Source organism: Serinus canaria, chromosome Z, assembly GCF_022539315.1.
Source record: "Serinus canaria isolate serCan28SL12 chromosome Z, serCan2020, whole genome shotgun sequence".
NCBI classification, from domain to species: Eukaryota; Metazoa; Chordata; class Aves; order Passeriformes; family Fringillidae; genus Serinus; species Serinus canaria.
The window spans coordinates 25,525,476-25,545,007 of record NC_066343.1 but is presented as its reverse complement, the minus strand read 5'-3'; the positions used below and the strand labels follow the sequence as shown (position 1 = coordinate 25,545,007).

The window sequence follows — 19,532 nt, the reverse complement described above, 5'->3', positions numbered from 1 at the left end:
ACTTCCACCTTGCACAAAGCCCTTCTTATGTCACAGCAACAGCTGTCGTTACATTTGAGTTTTTCTCACTAACATGACAGGGAGTCTGGAGTCAAGAGTCCAGAAGACGAGACATTTTTGATATCTCTAAAATGTGCTAAAATGAGACAAATATTCCTAACATTCCCATAAGATGTTTTAATTCAAAAAGAGTGGCTTACCTAGAATTGCCTCCACTCTAATTCATGTCTTAGGAAAACTCTGTCTTTGACTTTAAAAGAAATACCTGAAAGACCTTTAGAATGTTTCTCATTTTTATTCTCATGTATTAAGCCACTCACAAACTCTGTATCAACTAAAAATGCATGTCTACAAGATAGTTCACAAAGTTTGCAGAAATAAAAAAATTCACTGGTAAATCTGACAGACTTCATCAGAGACTCTGTAAGTCTATTTCTCTATGTCTGATATAACTTTGTACATGCAAATGCTCATTTAATGCCATTCACTGAAAATTCACAGAAGCAGTTGTTTCACAAAAAAAATTATGAGGTTCAGCTCAGAAGTTCTACTGCTGTTCAAATGTCCTGTTACCATTACGAAGTTTTCTGATTCTGTTCACTATGCTACATTTTCCACTGGAGAGTTACCCTGGAGCCATAAAAGCTGCAAGGCTGTCAAAGGAGTTTCCACTTCAGTGAGTCTTCAGAGGAAACCTGAATGTTGTTTACACCCATAGTAATGTATATAGTGAGAATCAGACAGAACACATCAGCCAAATACCTCTACCCATTTTGTCCCTGCTTTCTTTTTTTTAATCTCTAGAAGGTATGATGCTGTGGGGTTCAACTCAAGGCATGAATGCTGGTTGTGTGTTTTCAGAAGACTGACGTCTGAAAAATTACTTATCCTATCCTTATTTGTCTCTCTTCTCCTGAAAAAAAAGGTAATTTCTTCATCTCTACAATATTTCCAGTGAGTATAGATGTATGAAAGAGCATTTCTTGGGAAATTCTATTAAGCAGAGATGCAATTTGGATTATAAATAAATTATAAATAAAGCTGTCTTTAGAAAAAAAACCTGGAAATTTGATGGTTTTAGTCCCCTACAAAAAAACAGCTTGTGCAAAGCAAAGGCCTACAGATATTAGCAAAGCTTAATCTTGAGAGATATTACTTTGGATTCTACTATGAAAAAGAAAATATAACCAGTTGGGCTATTATTACTCTGCTTATTCTCAACTGCAATCTGCATCTTCAGTTTCATAAAAAGGTTTGTGCTTGAAGATCATCTTCTTCCAATGTCCCTGACATGGGCAAGGATGGCATTCACTAGATACGGTTGTTCAGGGCCCCATCCAACCAGGCCTTAATCACTTTCAGGGATGTCATATCCACAGATTCTTTGGGCAACCTGTTAAGAGTGCCTCACCACCCTCTGAGTAAAGAATTTCTTCCTAATATCTAAATTAAACAGCCCTCTCAGTTAAAACCAGTGCCCCTTGTCCTGTTACTATCTGTACCTATCAAAAGCCCCTCTCCCTCCTTTTATGCACATAGAGAATTTGAAAGTTGCAGAGCAATTAAGCTGTGCTTCTGATACATCTAGTTACTTCAATATGAATAAAAGGAAGGCAAACTGCCTGAGCAGATGGAGCAAAAGTACATTCAGAAGTGAATGAGCCATAGTATGGACAAATTTAAGTTAAAGTAAGAAAGACCATGGAAAATCAGGGAAGAGAAACTGTGCAGGAAAGTTCGGCATTGCAGAGACATTTACTTCCCTGTCCTTTTTATACGACCTGAAAGCACGGCAGGGCTGACACAAAACTGTTTTTCTGAGTATCTTCTAGATTCTCCTGCTAGATCACTGTTAAGTGGTACTGGCAATGTAATATTTCAGGACCTGGAAGCAGAGCAGCACACAACCAGACTCAAGACCTGCAGCACAAAGCTAAGGTAAATGGAAGCTGAACCAGTTTGCACCAAGTGCCAATAGCTGGCTGCTTGGCTGAGGAGCTGGGTGTCTGGGCACAAGGACAAACCAGAGGGGCAGAGCTGATGCACGCCCCCAAGTGATCGGAGCTCCTGGCACTCCAACACCACAACCCCAGGCTAATGGCTGCACCATGCCAGAGCTGGACATCAGTGTAGGCAGACAAGAACTGGGGAGAAGGCTGGATTGCCATGCCCTAAGGACTCTGACATTAACTTCACAAGATTCATACTCTGCCCATATCTTTTCAAATATCTGAGATGTTCAGGAAACCTGCAGAACAAATGGAAAAGGTAGGTAAAAGGAGAAAAGGATTAATAAAGAGAAGAAAGAGCAGAGGAAAAATGCCAACTCTATGGCTATTAGCCATTTCGTAAACACGTTGCCAATCATTGATAAAATTTATTATTTTTTTGAGCTTCAGTTATGATGGAACTGGAACTGATCATGATACTGTCTAACTGGTGACAACAAGGCATTATTATATGAAACTATCTCTGGCAGCTGTAGTTACAACACAGATAATATGCTACATACTATCTCAACACGTCTGCTCAGTGCTGTGTAGGAGATGAGATTATTGTTTGGCCTGTGGGACATGGTAGGGGTATTCTGTGACAGCAACTTATTCTTTGGCAATCTTCATTGTGGTGCCAGCTGTTTCCTGCACAAGCTGTTTCCTGACTGCACACTGTCTTCCATCACTGCTCTGTACCAATCAATAGGCCTGTGGAAAAAGACAGCAATAGTGCAATTAAGTTCTGACAATTCTGACATGTTAAAATAAGGATTATTAATATTCCCAAGGATGATCACTCCAACCTAGTTTAGCCAACCAGCCCTGTAAATCTGGCAATAAATAGCTAACCTCACATAAAGCAACAGAAAATTTGGAATTAAAATAAAATAAATTGGTGGTATTTAATCATACTTTGGAACACAGAAATTCTTGCTTTAATTTTAAAGTGGGCAACAGCATCTATTGTGTAATGATGATAACAAATCTCTCACTCTCTGAAACTGAGATGCCTGCACAAAAGGCTGTGTTATTAAACAACATGAGGTTTTGTTTTGTGGCTGAACTCTTTAGTTCATTTTTTTTTTCCTTTTTTTCTAACCTGGAAGGGACTATTTAATCCAATTTTTTACTATGACCTAATTAATAGCAAAAGTCAAAGAGTCCTGCTGAGTTATCTCTGCATCAATTTGCCATAAAAAATGTAGACATTTCCTTTTTACTTATTGAAAAAAAATTGACACTATAAAGGAATAGATAAAATCTGTTTCCACTAATTAATGCCTCAGTCTAAAATTACAGGTTTCTTCTGCAATGATCTTGGTGATGTGGTTTGGAGCACAGGTGGTTGCAATGAAGAAACATCCATAGCTACAGGTAAAGCAGTAGAGGTTGCCTGTAAAGGTTACCTGAACACAGCTCAACCACTAGCTTGTGATGGTCTTCTGTATTTAATCATCTGTGTGACTCCTGCAGTGTTTTACCTGTAGCAACTGAAGCAGGAATTCTGGAAATTAAACATTACAAAGGAAGACTACCTGAGAAAAAGAGCAAAAAAATGATAAACAGTTTAATACAAGCTTCATAATGACTGCATATCTTGAGATTCAGCAGGATGTTGCCTGATCTGTGCAAGAAAATGACAAATGAATGCTATTTAACATTTTGCTTGAACAGCTTTCCCATTCAGAAAACTATCTGAAATACAATAATGAGAAAAGCAGAACTGTGAAGCATTTTATAAGGCTGATTACCTTTCTAGGACGTATAATCTGATACATGCTTTGTTTATCCAGAGTAAATTCAGTAGCTGAAAAGATGAATTGAACCTATTTTATGCTACTTGTGCATGATCTCACAGAGAAAGTAACTTACCTTTTTTGCCTTATTGACTCTTGCACAAGAGCCTGCAAAATACCAGCAAGAGTAAAATGACTTGTCTAAATTTAGTAGTTCATAAATCTTACAAGACACCAATCCAGTGGTTTGTTGTTTGGGGCTTTTTCCTTCTTTCCTATACCCAAATAAAATAGGAGTGCATGCAGGAGATACACAGTATTGGCTTTTGCTTTTCTCCTTTCCCAGGATACAAGAGGCATCTGTCAGCTTATTCATGCTCTACCCTCTACTCTCTCTCCCTCCCTCCCTCCCCATAAACATAATGCAGGCAGTGTGCACACACATACATGTGCAAGTATGCACATTCATTTTTGTCTCTTCAACTAATGGACAAGAAACTGCTATGACTTCAAGGCACAAAGCCCTCTGTTTTGGAGGAGCTGTGTGACCTGGCTCATGTAATTTGCTGAGGATTAAATGTACCATCCCAGCTACACTCAAGAGGTGAATTAACTTTAAAAAAAAGTTGTGCTCTGCATGTCTTTTCCCCTATGCACTTGATGTTCATCTCAATGCCTTGGACAGCAGCTTGTCACTTAGTTGTGACTTGTTCTGTGCATAACACTCTGGATGGATATCTGATTTCTAATGGCTACAGGTTTTCAAAAGATAAACAGTATTTTTGCCACACACATTGGTTTTTATGTTATTCATTACGACTGAAGACTAACTTAGATGTGCAGTTGGTCATTCCACACCTTGGGAAAAAAATTCTTCAGGACTCAGAATTCCAAAGTATCCCAAGAGGGGACTTTTCATCAGCCCTTGCTAATAACAAAAGACATGCTTCAGTAATTTAGTTCCTCTTTTGGAGACCACTGACAACATACCTAGATGAGCAGGTTCCCTACTGTGGTATTGTCCACAAGGGTCCCAGGATGAGGAAGAGACGAGAAAGTTGACTCCATGTATCAGAAGGCTTGATTTATTATTTTATGTTAGATAATATGTTAAAACTATACTAAAAGAATAGAGGAAAGGATTTCATCAGAAGGCTAAGCTAAGAATAGAAAAGGAATGAATAACAAAGTCTTGTCTCTGACCAAGACAGTCTGGACAGGTGATCTGTGATTGGCCCTTAATTGGAAACAGCCTGATGAGGCCAATCACAGATTCCCCCCGTTGCATTCCACAGCAGCAGATAAGAATTGTTTACAGTTTGTTCCTGAGGCCTCTCAGCTTCTCAGGAGGGAAGAATCCTAAGAAAAAGGATTTTTCATAGAACATGTCGGTGACACCCTACCTAGGTTCCCTAGCTAGGCTTGGGATGTTTCCAGGTCTTTTGTCACTCCATGGCAAAGGCCATGAAACCTGTTGAACTGTAGACAGTTCCACCTTGCTGGAAACTGATGCTTGAAACTTCTTAAAACTGAGGCACTGAGCATCTGTGGCATTGCTGATGATACATCTACCAGTAAAATGTTCAATAGATATGCATGACAGCAGCAGCAGCATTTTCTGCGGTCACCTTTTGGATTCTGGTCCAGTTTGGGGACAGAAACACACTTCATGTCTGCAGTTTCACTTCAGTGTGATAAATCTTAGAGTCTCATTTGAAGCACAGCAGGTGAGTACTGAAGGAGGAGGCCCATGCAGAGCACCCTGGGTTATTATGTATTTCTGACAGAATGAACTGCAAACAAGATCCCAGGCCGACATGAGTAAGCTCTGCATGCATGTACAGCAAAAAAACTCTGGTGGGTTTATCTGCTCTCATTGTCTCTCCTGAGATTTCAAGTTACCCCAGTGTGAGAGACTGGAGAAAATCATTACTTACTTATTACAACCAAAATGTGTGTGTGTGTGTGCGGCAGGGTAGCAAGGCAAGTTCTGCAAAAATGATGCACTTCTCCATATCCCACCTCCCTGGAGCCTCTGGTCCAGCTCCAGAATGGTTATCAGCCACTGGCACACCAGAAGCCCCACACGGAGGGTGGGTTCCAAGAGGCCAAAGCAGATAAAAGCAGTTCCACAAACACCCTCTCCCTAACTTCTTCTTCTTGAAGTCTGGGTAATTTAACTTGGACGGGTTAATGTTTGGTATGTCAATGCCTTGTGAAATGCTTATGTTGACTGAATGTTTTAAAATTTGCCAGGTACCCTTATTTTCTAAAATTTGTCTGTAAAACTTTGTTTAACCTCCTGAGAACACTGTGTTTCTCCCACATGCCTGTCTCAGGGAATAAAAATCTTAATCTTAAAGAAACACATCAAGAGAGTCCAGGGCTTTACACCCCAGGTCAGGTAGATAAGACACCTTCTTCTCAGAAGGCACCTGGAAAACAGGCAGAATATCCAGGGAAAGTCAAATAGCCCTGGATAAGGTTATGTGGGTTGCTAAATCCAACACAACTGCTTGGCTGAAGTCTTGTCTAAACCTACAATATTATGCCAGGGGAACTCTAGAAGAGGATTGATAAATCTCATTTCCTACCCTGAGCTGATTAATGCAGTTCAGGCCTTGTCCTAGTTTTGGCTGGAATTAGAGTAGATATTTTTAGAAGCAGGTATAGCACTGTGTTTCAGATTCCGTATGAGAATGATGCTGATAACATACTGATGGTTTGTTTGTTGCTTACTCTGAGCCAAGGACTCTTCAGTGGCTCATGCTCTGCCAGAGAGGAAATGCACAAGGTGGAGAGGAGCATGGCCAAAACAGGAGACCTGAACTGGTCAAATAGATATTCCACAAAACAGAATGCCACACCCAGTATATAAACTGGGGGAGTTACCCAGAAGAAGGCCTATCTGGGTTTGGCATTGGCCAGCAGGTGGTAGCAATTGTATTGTACATTACTTACTCTTTGGTTGTCTCTCTCTCTCTCTTCTTTTTATTACTATTACTAATACTACTATTATATTTTACTCCAGTTCAATTATTAAACTGGTGACCAAAAAGTTTAGCTTTTCTGTTTCCCCCCAGTTCTCCTCCCATCCTACTGGGGTAGGGTGTTGTTGAGTAAGCAGCTGCATGGTAGTTAGTTGCCAGCTGGGGCTAAGCCACAATGCTTTCTTTACGCACGTACAACCCTTAGTAGCAGCTTGACGCCAAGTCACACTGCTTACTCACTCTGTGCAGGTAGGTGCAGTGGGAGTGATGAGCTGGTTTACATGAAGCAGCACTGGAAAGCAACGGCTGCCTGTACTAAACTTGTTTTCCTCAGTTGTGCTCACTGCCATAGACACCCTTCATGTTTAATGACAATTTCCTAGGAATGAGTGTCATGAAAAACAATCAAATGAGGTTTCCCACACCTCATTTGTAAATGAAGTATTAAGAATGTTTTCTGACAGCTTGCTCTTTTCCAATGCTTGCAGTAGATTCCCAAGGGACTTCTGAGTGGTGCAATGTTTGCTCTCTCAAAACAGAGAAGCAACCCTGCAGTTCTTTTTTCCTTATTGCACTGACGTTTTTAAGCTGAACCATTTCCTGATCACTGTGGCCCAAGACCATGCCATCTCCCAACAGGCCTTCTCCATTCCAAACTAGCAAGTCTAGGGCATCTTTCCTAGTTGCCTCTCTGAGTACTTAGAATACCAAGTTCTCTCCCACAAACGGTAGGAATTGTTCAAATCTGCTCATCACAGCAGGAGGCATTTCCAGCTGGTCTCTAGAAAGTTGAAATCTGCCATAAGGAGAATGGCTGCTGATCCATAGATTTCTTCTAATTGCCTGTCAAATTAACTTCTCAGCACTGGCATCCTGGCTAGGCAACTGATAGAAGACATCTACCATACCTGCTTTTCCCTCCACCCCTTCATCCTCACCCAGAGACTCCCAACCACATCATCACCAACTGTAAGGGCTGTATCAAACCTCTCCCTTCTATTTAGTGCAACAGCTCCAACTTGCCCTGCCCTCTCAATAGCCTGTACCCTCCATCCCAGCACTTTGGGTGTAGAAGTCCCACTTATACGAAGGATATCCCAGCTCTGTGAATGGACCAAGGCTTCCAGTCAAAGGCATTTGCAGCAGCAATCCCTGAGCCATCTGCCAGGGATACCCCAGGTCCTGAGCCCTTACCCTCCAGAATTTGGAGGCTGTAAGGGCTAAACAGAACAAAGGGAGCCACCACACTGATTCCCAGGAGATGCCACTGAGCTCTTAGCAGCCAATAGCCAGAATGGACCATGGCAAGCCCACCACTATAGCTCACACCATGTGGCCCCCAGGCCTTCCACTGCCCTGGCTCCTTTAGACATTTGTGCTCCCTGAAACTGAATCCCATGGTAGGACCAACCTGACCCGGGCAGCCCAGGGATGCTCTCAGGGGCAAGAGTGGAGGTGACCAACTGTCATCACATCTGACTCTCTCTCAGGTTCAGCCAACCTGTCCTGACTGGTCAGGAGCAGCCCTCCTCCACAGCCTGGGCAACTCCAGGTGATGAAGACCATGGTGTAAAAATGCAGGTGTTAGAATGGTGGGTGTTGCTGCCTATTTTTGCCCCCAACAAGCCTCTCCTGTTGAAAGGCAGGCTGAGTTAACATTCAAGCAATGCAGTCAAACCCCCATTCAACACTCACTGCACCTGGCTCTGAGACAGAGGCAAGAAAGGCTCTTTTGCAAGGTTTTATTCCAGCAGAGCATGGCTGAAGGGGACCCACATGAAGCAGGCAGCTTGAGAAGGGGAAGGACTGGGGAGCGGAGCTAAGGGCTGGATAGAGGGGTTTTGTCTCCAGGGGAAGTGGCGGGGTGGGGGGGGCACCAGGGATACCAATCCAGTGAGGGGACAGGGGAATGAGAAACCAGAGGAAGTTGCAACACAAAAGTCCATTTGGGAGTCTGTCTTTTTCCCCCCAGGAGGACCAACTCTAAGGTAAGTAGTTGCCAGGGCCAAGGACTTGGGAACTGACCGAAGCAAGAGAGTTCATGGGATACTACAATGGTGAGACAAGTTGCCCCCTTCAGCCCCTGGATAATCTCAGTGGAGCAGAGACCCACTTGCAGGCTGCGGAAAAGCCCCACTCTCAAAAGAGATGCCCTGATGGAAGCTACAGCCCATGGACATGTCACACAGGAACAGGCCCCTGTCAGGAGCTGAAGCCTGCATTTAAGAGCACATACAGAAGCAAGCTTCCTGGCAGCTGGAGCAATCTGTTTCAGAAGCACTGCGTACCTGAAAAAAGGGCCCATGTTAGAGCAGAGGAACAGTGTAAGGAGTAAGAAGCAGCAAGAATGTGACAGACTTAAACACAACACCCATTCCCCATCCTTCTGCAGAGCTGGGGAGGAGGATGCAGAAGAGCATGCAGGAAAGAGTGAAGTTGAGAAAGGAGGGGAAATCTGTTTCAGTTTTGCCTTTGTTTCTTATCCCCCTACTCAATTTTTCATTGGCAATAGAAGATATTAATTGCACCAAACTCTATCTGGCTAGTGACAGTACTCTACCTTGTCCTTGCCTCAACCCAGCTTTCCCATCTTACTTTCTCCCAGAAAGAAAGTGACAGAGCAGCAGCTTGACTACCTGGCAAGCAACCAGCCAAGTTAAAACCCATAAAGAAGGTATCCTCCTCATTCAGTCCTCAGAGCTACTGCTGTGCACACACAGAAGGTCCAAACCTGGAAAACAAAATGTCCTGGTTTGAGAGGAAATGAGGTTTTTTTGGGATGGTGTGGTCAGGCCAATCAGTGGTCAGATTTTTAATATTGGCACCTGGTTTGTCCACTGAGGGCATGGATACGCTTCGGAGAACACAGGGGATTAAAAGCTGTGAACGCCGAGAGGAAGCTCCCTTTTGGGTTCCGGTCTTGGAAGAGAGCGGACCCTCCCCTACCCGGCTCCGAGCTGGGCGGGGGGGGGGAAGCCATGCGGCCGGAGGGAGGTAGGCCAGGTCTGGGCCGAAGAGTGGAGGAGCACTGCACTGCAAGGGCTTCGGGCAACCATCCCCCATTTCCCCCCAGGACGGAGAGAGGGAGAGAGCCAGAGCCTGTGCCTGTGATAGCGCGGCTGGCGTGAAGGAGAAGCGAGGGGGGGGGGGGGGGGGTGCCTGGCAGGGCAGCCAGGCGTGGGAGTTCAGCAGAGCCTGGGACTTTTAACCCTTCTTGGGATGATGGAAACCTTGCAAATGCTGATTCTTCCTGAAGTTGATGAGATAGTGTGGGATAGCAAGAAAATGGGCAAGTGAAAGACATTGAGAGAAGGTGAGAAGAATCCGAGGTGGGAGATGATGGAGTGGCCTTTGGCTGGACTTTTCTTGTATAGCCATGACAGAACCCTTGAGTTCCTGTGACACAGAGACTGCCTTCTAGGGGGAGGCGATGGCTCAGAGCCAGGAGAGTGCGGTGATTTGGAGGTGTGTGAACAGAGACGACGGGTGAGGAGGGTGGTGGTGGTGCCCTCCGTCTTCAAAGAAGAAGAGGATCTCTGTTCAAGAGACCCCTCAGCCCCAGGGGGTGAAATTTGGGGGGGACAGGTGTCCCAAAATGAGAGGGACTGTGCTCTTTTTGGAACTGGACAAAGCATCCTTAAAGGGAAAAACCCTACAAGCAGCTCTGGCCCATGTGCAGTGGTGAAAGCACTGGACATGGAAGGAAGAGGTCACGATGGCAAACGTTCTCCAGGCGGTGCCACACGTGACACGGAAACACGAGAAGTTTTGACTGTTTCCTGGGGAAGTCTGTGGTACAAGATTCTTCTCTTCTCGAGGAATTGAGAATTGATTATCTAAAGGGTGGTGATGGACTGAGAGCGAGTGATCCAAAGGGTGGTAACAGAATTAGAAATTTGGTGGGGGGAGGAGGAGGAAATTTGGAAGGTTTTCATCCTGTGTTCTGTGTGTTTTTCCTTGTAGTTTTAGGTTAATAAAGTTCTTTTCTCTTTCAATCTTAAGTTGGAGCCTGTTTTGCTCTGTCTCTGATCACATCTCTCAGTAGATACCAGGGAAAGAGGTATTCTCATGGGGGTACTGGCATTGCGCCAGGCTCAAACCATTACACAAAACCCTGCCAGAGCCCTGTGTATTGCACATACCTGCGGCAGGATATATAGGATGTGCTGAGCTGGGTGAATGCTGGTTATTTTAAGGAGGTCAGAAGGAAGACCTTTTATTGCCAAGGCTAGACAAGACAGATGACTTTCAAGTATGCAGCCACAGAATATAAAGAAGAGGAAAAGACTTCTTGAAGACTGCATAGCTATAGACCGCAAGGCAGAATGTACAGGCTCCAAAAAGGGAAAAAAAGAAGAAATTTGAAAAAAAAATGTCTCCCAAGGGAAAACTCTTTTGTTAGAAAGGGCAGGAAAGAGCAGCCACCCAAGTTTTGGGAAAACTCAGAACTGAACCAATCCCAGGCAATCTGATCAATGTTCCTGCTTTCAATGAAGGCTTGTACCAGCTTATCTCCAAACAGCCCTTCCAACCTGAAGTACTCTGGACTGCAAAAATATCTGGATACACAAGACACTCAAAAACAAAAGAAAAAAACTCCATTTTCAAAACACACAGTACATATGTAAATATATTTAACAAACAACAAAAAAACCCTTATTGCTTTATTCAGATTTTTGACATAGATTACCTTAAAATTACTCAAAGTCATTTGAGTATTCTGTAGAAATCTGACTGCTTTTCAGCAGAGATCAACTTAAACCAGAGATTGAAATGATGCTGGAATTCAGACTGAATCACTTTTTATGAACTATACGACATTTTTCTGGTCTAAGAAAAGCTATCCCCATAAAATGCATTTCCAGGCTCTTGTTTTGGGCTCCTTTTCTGTAGTTGGTTTACACAAAACTTTTAAATACTCTGTGGATGGCTTTATGAAATTAAAAATTCCAAACAGTTCTCTAACAAACTTTTAGAATTACATACTAGCAATATTCTATCTTCTTTGACTTAAAAGTGCATACACATTCAAAAGTTTTATACATTTCCTAGACATCTTTTTAACAGACAGAAACCCTATCGGACATTTTAGTTTTCAAGAAAAAAAAGAAAGTAGTTAAATTCACAGTTTTAACAAGTGTTCCAAGGAAAGCCTACTACATTTTTTCTTCTGGGAAATCAAACCACGAGGATCTGTTGACAAGTCTCTTTGGCAGTCTCAGTATCAATGGCTCCCTCTCTGGACACTCTAGGAAGGAAGTCCTGGAGGAAGGCAGTTGACTGGAAGGCGCAGCTGGTGCTTCCTGAACATAACTGGTTACAGTTTCTGTGTGAGAGGTGTTACTGCTGGTACTCACTGTGGTAACACTCTGATCAGCGGCTGTTTCTTGAAGTTTGACATCAGCATTTCTAGCGCCACCATCTAAGTTTTCCCTTGTGGCAGGGATACCACACTTTTTGTCTACTCCTCCAGTTTCCTCACATCCTGTCCTAAGAAAAGATGGAGACTCATTTTCCTTCTCATTTATTTGAGTTGTGCCTGTCCATGTAATACTGCTGTCCCATTCGGTACTTTCTGGTTCCTTGCTACTATCACTATCAATTGTAATCACCACTGGAGAAGAATGTACTGAGTTACTTGTGTGATGTTTCCGGTGTTTCTTCTTATGCTTCTTCTTTTTCTTTTTAAGATGCCTCGTTGTGTCTGTTGCTTTTCCTTCATAGACTATTTCCACACTTGGACTCCTCATTTTCTTCTTCCTTTTCTTACGCTTTGTCTCGCTGCTTGCATGATTGTCTGACAGGCTATCTTCATTTTTGCAGCAGTCACCGAATTTTGAGGAAGTTTTCTTGGACTCATTTTCTCTTTCTAGACTTGTGCTTTCCATAAATGCATTCTCCAGGTGGCGAGTTTTGTACTTCCTTTTTCCACCAGGCTTTTCACTTTTCATTCTGTCAGTTCCTCCAGAAGGAGTCCTTGATCTGTTGCTTGACCGACTCCTTGACCTGCATCTTTCATAACAGTAATAGTGTCTCTCATGGAGTCCCCTCTGGCTATGTAGATCTGTCCTCTCAATAAACGATCGTATCCTGTATTCTGGACTGGCAGACTGCCGTGAGTAAAGAGTGTTAGACCGGGTCCTCCTTCTACTGGAGGATTCATAGCTGTCTCCAAACACTTTTCGACTACAGAAAGCAGAACCCCACTGGTGTCTACTTTGATAACTGTCTCTTACATAATAGCGATCACTGTCTCTACTTCTTGATCTCCTTTTACTGTGGCCTTTGCTGCGTGAACGCGATCTGCTCACTTCTCTGGATGGAGTGCTCTCACCACTTAGAGAGGCCCTCTGGCTTTTCAGGGAGGCTCTGGTGTCATGAGCCCTTGATCTTCTGCTGCTTCTTTTGCTCCTATGTTTGCTACTATCTCTGCTTCTTGATCGTCTCCTTTTAAGTTGGCTTTTGCTATGGTGTTCCCTTCTAGACCGATGGCCGTGACTGCCTCGACTGTCCCGTGAACAGGACTGTGGGCTTCTAGACTTTCCCTTTTTAGACAATCTGTGATTCCATGGGGAGCATACTGTGTCACTCCCTGGAGATGGGCTCCAACTCAAATCCTGTGGAGGCAGATCTTTTCTTTTACATTTGTTCTTCTCATCCCCTTTTGATTCCATCTTCTCCACTGCAGGAGATAAACAGCTTCTACAACTTCCTACATCCTCCCTGTATGTTGGGGAATGTGGTGAGAAGCTCCTGCTTGGTTCACTGTCACTCCAGCTGGGACACTGGACCGGTTGCTGTTTCTTGGCATCTTCCCTTTTCTCCTCCTTGATGGACTCCTCAGAGTCAGAGGACAGCTCAACCACTTCTGGCGTCCTCTCAGCTAACGGCTTAACATACCCAACGATGACACAATTGTCTGAGGAAGAGCCACTGTCGTTGGAGTCAGCATTAGCCTGTAACTCAGTCTGCAGCTCGGCTCTCCGGCTCCCTGGAGCAGAGTCCTCGTCAGAACTTTCTGATGACTCCAGAGGAGAAGCTATGGTTGCACGAACCTCTTCTGAAATGGAATAGGAAGGCCCCGGAGTTTCATCATCCCACGGGGCCTGACCAAGACCGGGCACAGACAAACTATTATCTGGCCCTTGTGGGTACGCCACATCCGGAGATATTGTAATAATGGATGAGTCTGAGTGGCTTCCCTCCTCGTACGATGGTGCGGGACAGTCGTAATTGGCGTGTTGATCGTACGCTTCCAAGTTAAAAGGACAACGAGCAAAGCTGATGAATTCGTGCAGGAAGTGTTCTGTCCGATTCAGCAAAAATGGCTTTAAATCGTCAGCAAAGGCCTGGCTTTCCAGATCGTACCTAGTTACGTTGCTCATGATTATGTGCTGCACAATATTGATCAGAGACCCGTGGGCACCGAACAGGACCGTGAGTTCTCGCTTCAGCCAAGGAACCAAGCGGTGAAGGCAAGCAGGGTTGCGGCGGAAGAACTCCGCCGAGATCTCTCGGTATCGCCCGCCGTCCTGAATGCTGCGGATGCGCACACCGGTGCGGTACAGAGCCCTGCGGAAGGTGATCATGTCCTCCTCCTGAATCTGACGCAGAGACCTGCCCTCCGCGCTGGCCTTCCTCCTCGAGGCCAGCCTCCCGAGCATCTGCTGAATCTCTCTGTGTCTGTGTCGTGCCGGCTCGCTTGACAGCCCTTCAAACAACATCCCGTTATCCGGCGGGGACAGCATCCTTCGGGAAGGGGAGCTGCGTGTCCGGCGTTCCCTCGTTAGGGTAGTGCGGTAACGGAACCTCCGGCCATCGGGGCTGGCAAAAGAGCTGGTTTCTAAAGGGCTTAGGATGTACTCCTTGAAGTCGTCTTCGGCGCGAATAGTATGGAAAATGGAAAAAAAGGGCTGCTTGCAAAGTGGGCATTCTGCTTTGTTTTTTGACCATTCCTGGACGCAGCGGAAGCAGAACCTATGCAAGCAGCGATCTAGATAGGCAACGTTGTCAAATCTGTCCAGGCAGATGGGGCATTTGGAGTCAGGAGACGCATCTGCTGGCAGCTTACTGGTGCTGGCTTTTGGAGAAAAATTGCTATTTTCTGCAAACTCCTTATCTGACGTCATGTTCTAGAAAAGACAGAGACAGAAGATCATTGCTGTCACAGAGAGGCAAAAATCTTACACTCTAATGCAGAAACCCATAACAATTGCTTTTACAGTTGCAAAACCCAGCAGTGGCTCTGAGAAAATCCTGAACAAAGAGGCAGCATGACCTAACTACTTTGTTTGACTTCTTGTCACAGTGAAATCTAGTTCTTCAGTGCTGCAAGTTTTACATAGCACCCAAATCATGCTGGCAGAGATGAAGGTAACAGGCAGACCTATCTTCTTCCCCACTCTTAAATAACTCTTTGATGTGGTCAGTAAATTTATTATTAAAATTGTAGCTTAAAAAAATCTAGCATTTATATATGAAAAGTATGAGAACAGTTAGTTCTGTACTTTAACAAAAAACCAGCCAAAATAAGTAATTGGACTTGAACTATGTTATCACCTTCCAAGTTCTGCTGGACCTGTTCTGTTCCTGCACAGTCTGCCCCTCTTTTTGGGCATTCATGCTGGACCACACACAGCTTGTTGGACAAGACAATCTCCAAGGATGTGTTCCTGCCAAAATAAGTATTTTTTTTCAAGACTGAAGCAGAAACAACTAGATGTCATGCTGAAGTACACTGTCTTTTATCTAGTCAGGTTGTTGTGCTGTTCGCCTGAGATAGTAAATTTTCTTCATAGTGACTGGTCTGGGGCTGAACTTCGAATTTGTATTGAACACAGTGTTGATAATACAGAGTTTTGTTATTGCTGAGCAGGGCTTACACAGAACTTTTTGTACTTCCACACTGGTGAGGAAGTTGGTGGGGCATGGCAGATTGGGCGGAGACACAGCTGGGACAGGTGACCCAAACTGACCAAAGTGATTTCCAGACCACGTAACATCCCCAATATATAAAATGGGGGAAACAAGGAGGAAAGGTGAGACATTTGGAGTGATGATGCTTGTCGGCTCAAATCACCATCACACACGATAGAGCCCTGCTCTCCTGGAAATGGCTGAACATCTGCATGCCCATCGGAAGCAGTGAATTAATTCCTTGTTTTGCATTGGTTGTGTGCATGGCTTTTGGTGTCCTTATTTAACTGCCTTTATCTAAACTGACGAGTTTTTCAGCTTTCACCCTTTTGATTTCTTCCTCGAGTGCAAGTCGCTACCTGGTGATTGGCAGCTGGCTGTGGTCAAATCATGAGATGTCAAACATGGTCAACAAAAAATCAATCTATTTAAGAGTTATTTTAAGTTTTGGCGTTACTCTAAGACATTACAATTCAGTGGAAATAAGTTACCACGCTACTTCAAGATCCATTAGCCCATGTTTTGCAGCCTGTCTGGCACCAGGCCTTTCCCGCCGGCAGGACACCGGGGGATGGGGCAGCAGCAGCGCTGGGGTGCCAGGGGGGCAGAACGGGGTCAAAGAAGCGCCCGCGCACCCGCGGAGGTGAGCAGGCCCAGGCCCCGGCCCCAGCCCTGGCCCCGACCCCGGCCCCGCTCCGCCCGTGGAGGCGCCGCCCCCACCCGCTCCCCGCCACCCTCGCCTCGGGAGCCGCCAGCCAGCGCCCCGGAGAGGACGGCGCTCCGCCCGCCCCCAAGCCCGCACTCACCGCCGCCGGGCCCTCGCTTCCCGTGCGGGCCAGGGCCGCGGCCGCCTTCAGCCTGTGGCGCGTCCGGCAGCGCCCGGTGCCGGGAGGCTCCCGCCGCTCCTCTCCAGGCTGGCGGCGGCGGCGGGCACCCTCTGCCAGGCGCCGGGACGGGTCCGCCATCGGTGGCGGCGTTGCCACGGGAACAGGTTCCCGCGGGCGCGGAGCTGAGCCGGGATCTGCCGGGAGCGATGCCGGCGCCGCTACCGTCACTTCCGCGCCCCGCGCAGTGACGCGATTCCGGGGGCGGAGGCCGGGGAGGGGCCGGCGCCGGGGCGGTGCCGGCGGGCGGTCGGGTTCCGGCGGGCGGTCGGGTTCCGGCGGGCGGTCGGGTTCCGGCGGGCGGTCGGGTTCCGGCGGGCGGTCGGGTTCCGGCCGGCTCCGCCGGCTGGTGAGCGCCCGTGGGGCGGGCGGGGCAGCGGCAGGGCTGGCGGTACTGGGCAGCCCCGGGGAGCAGCTCGACGCGGCGGCCGCCCCTGGGAAGGAAAAGCCAGGGGAGTGGCGGCGGTGGCGTCGCCACCGCGGAACGCGCTTTGTTCCGCAGGTGGTGGCTGGCGTGTTGGTCCGCAGCTGGGGCTTCGTTCTCTGGGAGCCCGGGTGGCCCCTGCGGCCGCTGGAGTGCCGCTTCCTTACCCAGAGGCTGCCCTAGGCAATGGCAGAGCCCGCCGCGGCGCCAGCGGGAGCTTGGCACTGTCTCCGAGAGTGCAGAGGAAGGCTGGAGAAGCCGTGTGGTTTTTTTGGGCAAGTGAAACATGAATAGCATAAAACATAAAGAGGAGATAGATAAAGCATAAACCGTTATTAGGAAAGAGAAAAATAACTGTTCTTACTGATTTTTACAAGCGCACACCGGCAGTAGATACAAGTGTGGAAAAGACACGGCCTGCTGTGCATGCTGCCGCAGGTGGGGCACAGCCTGCCACAGTACCTGCATATATTATACCAGGACTTGCGTAAAACAGGAGTACAGCCAGCCCTGTCCCTTTTCTTACCCGCAGTCAGTATGGACTAAAGTTCGCAAAAGCACACGTGAATTCACAGATGCCCAGAGTACCAGCTTATCCCTTCTGTTCATGTGATAACCCTGCCCCATATCCTGAGCCATTTTACTCATTCCCACACACCAGATGGTCCTGCTTCTTGCTCAAGAGCAAATGCATACTCTGGTACTTCCCAACAGGTACTTCACTCCTAAACATCTCCCTAGGTAGCAGCAAGGGCCTACCCTTCATCACCTGCCTGGAGCCAGAGCCTGCTTCTCACCACGTAGCCCACCTTGAAGTTTGCTCAGGAGTTACATCCCTGCCCCCAGTAATTTTCCCTGGTGTTCAGGCCAGATGCAACCTTTCTTGTGTCCACAGCAGGCAGCATCAGGCATGTGGGCTGTGACCTGCAGTCCTGCTTTGTGTGTGGGTGCCAAAACTCGCTCATTTTACTTGCCTCAGTTCCCCAGTAGGTGCACCTGGGGCACACGTACCCATCCTGCCCCAGTGACTGGAGCCACACTTAGCACCTGCACCCTTTGTTGGCATCAGAGCCATTACCCACTCCCACTTCTGGCATAACAGGAGGGATTTGTATCTCAAATAGTTGTACTCTGTCAACTTGGTAAATGCTGTGTGCATGTGTCAGCTCTTAGGCAAGGTGGTACCCACTTGGACAGTTCATCTCTGGGTCATGGAAATATAATGGTATACTTGAAAGGCATTCCAGGCTCTTCACAGGGGCTTATAATTTCTGAGCTGAAAAGAAGCAATTTTAGAAGTAAAATGGATCTGGTTTGAGGTGCTGGTTTTCTACACAGCTGTGAAGAGCAGAACTCCTGTGGCTCCTCTGCCACTGCCCACACGGATTGGTAGCACTTCATTCCACATTCTTCTTGAAGCTGGGGGAAAATATTTCTTTGGTGAGCCTGGCCCTCCTTCTTCCGCCATCAGAGCCTTTGGGGTCCCTTGGTCATCAGCAGGAATTTTCCCTGCCAGCAGCTTTGTGGGAATAGGAGTGTGGAGAGGTCTCATGTCTTCCTAAGCAGCAGCCACAGCACTGGCAGTGCCCACACTGTTGATACATGTGGGATCTGCAGTCCCTGAAGAGGAACAACCCCCAGCCCTCTTTCTGGTGTGCCCTGGCACCTCAGACAATGCTCCCTCAGGCACAGCAGCAACAGCTCCTGTGAGAAAGGAGGTCAGTGGAAGGTTCAGATTGTTCAATTCCTGAGTTTGCTCAACATCTCCCATCTTAGCTAGATCACCCTGTAAATACATGAAAATTGTCATAGACCTATAAGCAGTGCTTCTCTAAAGGTTTCTGTGCTGATGGGCTCTCTGCCTCTCTGCTGACTTTCTCTGAGCCAAAGCTGACTGGCTGGATCATTCTTCACTGTCCACACCAGAAGACAGTGAAGAAGAGCTCAGCTTCAGCCCTTCAGCTCTTGTCCTCACTGTGGTGTTGAAGTCTTCACCAGCTTGCAGTTATCCACTCCTTGCCCTGACTAGCTGGGAATCTCCAGCAGCATGACACCAAGAGCAGGAGTTAGAAATTTCTTAATCTGACCACTGGCCTGCCCCAGGCTGGGTGCTCTTCAGTGATATCTTCTCAAGCTTTGTTTTAGATTCTGTCACTGGTGTGCACCTGCAGCTGCACATGGGCAAGTACTGGTCAGTTCAGGGCTGTGTCCGGCTCTGCTGCAAACCTTCCAAGTGTCACTTTGCAGCCAGCTCAATGGAAATATCTCTTTTTTGGCTTTGTTCCTTCCGGGCAGCGAGTCTTTGTGGTCACGTTGAGATGCTTTACTTCAGAGCTGCCACGAGATGGCAAAATACTCCCCGGCATCCCCTCCAAGCTGGCTTGCCTGCACCGCAGGCTGCAGCCGTGCAGGACTATGGGGAAGGAGCAGCAGCAACAGCAGCTGAATTTCTCTCCCTTCATCTTAGCCTGCTGCTCGGTGTGCATGCTCGGGGATGCTTCTCTAAAAATCTCCAGATGACCAAGACCTATCCATTTTGTCTTGTCCCTGAAGTCCAAGGCAGAGACTATGCTCACAAGAGAGAAGAA

General features: G+C 46.6%; 1 protein-coding gene across 2 annotated transcripts; it reads right to left on the bottom strand.

The window, feature by feature from the left end:
* Nucleotides 1-11,306: 11,306 nt before the first annotated feature.
* On the bottom strand, nucleotides 11,307-16,695 carry TOPORS (TOP1 binding arginine/serine rich protein, E3 ubiquitin ligase). 2 transcript variants are annotated; one of them, XM_050987147.1, is made up of 3 exons: nucleotides 16,443-16,570; nucleotides 15,280-15,392; nucleotides 11,307-14,852 (listed from the first exon to the last, which is right to left on the bottom strand). In XM_050987147.1, exons 2-3 carry the CDS (start codon nucleotides 15,340-15,342, stop codon nucleotides 11,877-11,879), a joined length of 3,039 nt encoding a protein of 1,012 aa, XP_050843104.1. In that variant the 5' UTR covers nucleotides 15,343-15,392; nucleotides 16,443-16,570; the 3' UTR covers nucleotides 11,307-11,876. The 2 variants fall into 2 exon arrangements, with proteins under 2 accessions (XP_050843104.1, XP_030093248.2); XM_030237388.2 differs by lacking the exon at nucleotides 15,280-15,392 and having other exon boundaries at nucleotides 16,443-16,695.
* Nucleotides 16,696-19,532: the final 2,837 nt, after the last annotated feature.